At 46.1% G+C, this 4,963-nt stretch overlaps 1 protein-coding gene across 1 annotated transcript in view; it reads right to left on the bottom strand.

Moving 5' to 3' along the window:
- Nucleotides 1-777: 777 nt before the first annotated feature.
- LOC115828388 (neuronal migration protein doublecortin-like) overlaps nt 778-4,963 on the bottom strand; it is a 57,455-nt gene continuing 53,269 nt past the window's right edge. The window contains exons 5-6 of the mRNA XM_030792355.1: nt 1,736-1,833; nt 778-834 (exon numbers count right to left, since the gene is read on the bottom strand). Coding sequence (XP_030648215.1) covers nt 778-834; nt 1,736-1,833 — 155 coding nt within the window. The remainder of the gene's footprint in view (nt 835-1,735; nt 1,834-4,963) is intronic.

Raw genomic sequence — 4,963 nt, 5'->3', positions numbered from 1 at the left:
CACAGAATAGACCATCGCTGTCTGCCCACAGCCTCTCTCTCCAAAACCATCCCGATCAGTTCAAAAACGCCTATCCTGCAGAGAACAGACCTATCCTGCAGACATGAAGAAGAGATTTTAAAAAAGAGTAACAATTAAAGTTTCACCGATGTAACAAGAACAGCTTTTGCTCAATCCAAAACTCCTATAATCCTTTTATAAAAACACACATTTGCTGCCTGACATTGACAGAACCCAGTGTCTGAAATCAGCTACAAATTTGAACATGTTTTTGTATATATTCATAAAAACGATGTTTTCATCAGTAAAAAAGGAACTGACCCAAAGCACTGTGCTTTTTTTAATATCAACTATTTTCCTGTTTTTAAAACTTCTGAAGTTATTCTGAAATTACAGAGAGAATGACCCGGAGTTGAAGTATGTGTCAGGCTATGGTGGCTCTGATAAGTTTGGGTGTTTGCTCATGCAAATGGACATGGACACAGTTTTACAATATATGCCCTGCATATACTGCACAATTTTCATTCTCATAAAAACAAAACACACAAAATGAAGGTGCAGAAGAGGGGGATGCAACAGATTCTCAAGCAGCAAAGAGTCGATGGAGTGGGTTTTGCTGCCAAGGGCTTGGTGGTCTTTAGCCGTCAGTAAAGTGATACGTCGAGATCCCCCAAGCCACTAGAGGGTGATGTTTCAGAGACAGACGAAGCCCAGAGATACCTCTCTGTGACTGGCAGATCAAGTTGATTGACAGATGTCAGCAGAGGTGGGTGGAGCCTACATAGACTCCCCCTGTGAATCGTCATCATCCAGAGAGAGGGGCAGGTAAAGGTCCTAGAAGGTCAAAGGGCAAAGAGGACAGTGACACTGTGACCTTAAAAATGAGGGGATGTTTAATTTTGGCACTAACAGTCCACCATAGAAGTGAGGTCTACTGTTATGGTTAGAGTAATGAACATCCGGACACAGCAGCCAAATAATACAGCCACTGCAGTAAATGGCTCCTCACTGCAGCCACACCAGTGGCAGTACTGGTCTTTAGTGAACAGTTTCCAATTTTAACAATACTGTTTACGTGTCTAACAGCATAACATCACTAGACTTATTGTTGACTAACACAAATATGGACAGCTAATCTTCTGATCTGATGTAATCCTCTGATGAAAAAAAAAAATTGAATGTTCAATTCTTAAATAAGGATTTACTTTATTGACTTAATTGACTTCCTGCACTTATTTATTTAAATGAGGGAACAGCATAAAACAATGATCAACATCACTGTGAAAAGGAGAGACAGGGACATGTCAGACATGAACATCAGTGTTTTTAAGTGAGTATGACAGAGATACAGAGCAGCAGAGAGTGAGAGAGGGAAGAGTCACAGATGCACACTGAAAACATACAGAGCAAGGGAGCCCAGTTAGGCAGAGAAAGGGGTAGAGGCAGGGAGCGACAGGTTAATAGAGGGCAGAGAGGGTAGGAGGTGACAGGGGAGGGCTGAAGGGGAGAGAGAGAGGTGGTGATGGGGGAGGGCGGAGGGAGAGAGAGGGTAGGCGGTGACGGGGGAGGGCGGAGGGAGAGAGGGTAGGAGGTGATGGAGGAAGGAGGAGGGAGAGAGGTTGTAGGAGGTGACGGGGGAGGGCTGAAGTGGAGAGAGAGAGGTGGTGGTGGAGAAGAGCGGAGGGAGAGAGAGGGTAGGAGGTGACAGGGGAGGGCGGAGGGGGAGAGAGGGTACCTTCTGCTTGCGGGCGCTGCCAGGACTGGTCGGGGTGGAAATAGGAGACTGCTTAGAGATGGGAGTGGACAGCTGGCTACTGGAACCAGTCCCATTTGCTGAGAGGACCAGTCAGACAGAGAGAGAGAGAGAGAGAGAGAGAGAGAGAAACAGCCAGAGAATAAAAAATAGAAATTTAAGGAGAAAAACAGAGAGATGAAAAGAAAGGAAGAAAAAAAGAGAGAGTTGTGGGGTTAGACAATGTTTGAAAACAGGCTCCTCCTCCTCCTCAGTCATTCTCTGTCAGCTGAGAACATGTGAAGAGATTTCCAGTTTGTCTGACCTCAGCTTTACATTCTCTCTGATTAGTACCTGCCCATTATAACCCCCCCCCCCCCCCCCAAAAAAAAGAATCTCATCCTGTGTGTGTGTGTCTCTTGGCTGTTGACATCACTCTACGACATGGTGGCAGGTTGCTAGGATACAACAGAGTTTACATCCCAGAGTGGGGTGATGTGGCGTGGATAGTGTGTCATGTTTTTCAGAGAGAAGCTTTTTTTTTCCCTGTGAAAAGGACAAAAGACTTGAGTCCAGACAGAAAGACTGAGCACTGCCTCTTAGGGCCAACAGAGAAAGACCACAGTGAGAGTGAACACAAACTGTCAGAAGGGATGCCAACCTCCAACTACCTTGTGTGTGTGTGTGTGTGTGTGTGTGTGTGTGTGTGTGTGTGTGTGTGTGTGTGTGTGAATGCATTTACACTTTGTTTTCAGGCCAAGGCAAAGTAGGAAAGCCCGAAGTGGGCGGAGATTTAAAACAGTATGGTAATTAGAGATCTGTGTGTGTGTTTACAGACTGAACAACGAGTCAAATAAAACTCAACATTTAATGTTCACACACACACACACACACACACACACCTAAAAGGCTTAAAAAGAGAGAGAGCGAGAGAAGAGTAGTAATGGAGGGTTTTGTTAGAGAGAGTGAATGAGTGTTAAACAGAAGGCCAGACGATGACTGAGTGAAAATGTGAACTTTATTTTGGAGAGAAAAGGGGGAGTGTGGTAAAACGGAGTTGTACATGAGCATCTAACAGAGGCATAGCGATGCTGAAGCGCACAGTGACATAGTGCTGGCTTTATCTGCGGAGTGGTTAGAAACACAAGAAACAAAACAGTAACGATAGTAATTAAAAACAAAAATTCAAACATTTAAAGAATGTGTGTGTGTGTGTGTGTGTGTGTGTGTGAGGGAGAGAGACAGTGTGTGTGTGTGTGTGAGAGAGAGAGCGAGAGAGAGAGAGAGAGAGAGAAAATGTATGTGTGTATGCGTGTGTGTGTGTGGAAGAGAGACAGTTTGTGTGAGGGAGGGAGAGAGAGAGAGAATGTGTGTGTGTGTGTGTGAGGGAGAGAGACAGTGTGTGAGAGAGAGAGAGAGATAGAGAGAGAGAGAGAGAAAATGTGTGTGTGTGTGTGTGTGTGTGTGTGTGAGGAAGAGAGACAGTGTGTGTGAGGGAGGGAGAGAGAGAGAAAATGTGTGTGTGTGTGTGTGTGTGTGGAAGGGAGACAGTGTGTGTGAGGGAGGGAGAGAGAGAGAGAAAGTGTGTGTGTGTGTGCGTGCGTGTGTATCCTGTTTGCCTGGCCATATGTTGGAGTTCAGTGCTGCTCCTCCCTCTTTGAAATATTGAACAGATCAAACCGCCCTAACTGCCAAAACCTCCCTCCAGACTCACCCCCTCCCTCTTGCCCTTTTACTCATTAATGGATTAATGGCTATGCCTGTCTTTTCCATTTAAACAGTCTGTGAGTGACAGACGGGATGACCTCTTAGGCCACATTCACCACACATATCCTCCTCTGTCCACTGCTCCCTCCCTCTCAGTACACAGGACTGTGTGTAGCTGTCTCTCTCTCTGTCTCAGTGCACAGGACTGTGTGTGGCTGTCTCTCTCTCTCAGTGCACAGGACTGTGTGTGACTGTCTCTCTCTCTCAATACACAGGACTGTGTGTGACTGTCTTTCTCTCTCAATACACAGGACTGTGTGTGACTATCTGTCTCTCTCTCAGTGCACCGGACTGTGTGTGGCTGTCTCTCTCTCTCAATACACAGGACTGTGTGTGACTATCTGTCTCTCTTTCAGTGCACAGGACTGTGTGTAGCTGTCTCTCTCTCTCAATACACAGGACTGTGTGTGACTATCTCTCTCTCTCAGTACGCAGGACTGTGTGTGGCTGTCTCTCTCTCAATACACTGGACTGTGTGTGGCTGTCTCTCTCTCTCAATACACAGGACTGTGTGTGGCTGTCTCTCTCTCAATACACAGGACTGTGTGACTGTCTCTCTCTCTTAGTACACAGGACTGTGTGTGACTGTCTGTCTCTCTCTAAGTACACAGGACTGTGTGTGACTGTCTCTCTCTCTCTCAGTACACAGGACTGTGTGTGGCTGTCTCTCTCTCTCAGTACACAGGACTGTGTGTGACTGTCTGTCTCTCTCTCAGTACACAGGACTGTGTGTGACTGTCTGTCTCTCTCTGTCCTGTTCTGCCTTTCTTTTCTCATCTTTTCTTCCTCCCCTCCGTGCTAAATGAGTGCAGATCTACTCAGGATTCATTCTGTAATTCATAATCTACCCAGATGATCCTAATTAAATCCTTAAAACACAGAGGGTGGATTAGCTGTCCCTGCTCCACTGGATTACAGTTATAAAGACTCTGCAGGAGAGCATATTCTCAGATTAGGGTGATGTCTCCATACACACACACACACAAACACACACACACTCAGGAAGTGTTTATAAAACTACAAAATCCAGCAAAATGAAAATAATCATCAAATAAACATTTAAATAAATCAAATGCACAAGGACAGAGGAAAATGTCAGACTGTTAAAAATGAAACTGTGACTAAAGGAATGACAGTGGCGTTAGTTACTTTAAAGCGGATCTCAGTGGTTCTGAGAGCAGACGGACCGAGTGTGGTCCAGGTGTGGAGTGTGCGTGTGTGTGTGGCTGTGGTTTTGTGGAGATGGACCAGGTGTGGAGTGTGCGTGTGTGTGGCTGTGGTTCTGTGGAGATGGACCAGGTGTGGAGTGTGCGTGTGTGTGGCTGTGGTTCTGTGGAGATGGACCAGGTGTGGAGTGTGCGTGTGTGTGGCTGTGGTTCTGTGGAGATGGACCAGGTGTGGAGTGTGCGTGTGTGTGGCTGTGGTTCTGTGGAGATGGACCAGTTCAGAGAATCACAGAATCAT

This window comes from Chanos chanos, chromosome 15, assembly GCF_902362185.1.
Source record: "Chanos chanos chromosome 15, fChaCha1.1, whole genome shotgun sequence".
In the NCBI taxonomy this organism is placed as follows: domain Eukaryota; kingdom Metazoa; phylum Chordata; class Actinopteri; order Gonorynchiformes; family Chanidae; genus Chanos; species Chanos chanos.
This window is presented reverse-complemented; position numbering and strand designations above follow the sequence as displayed.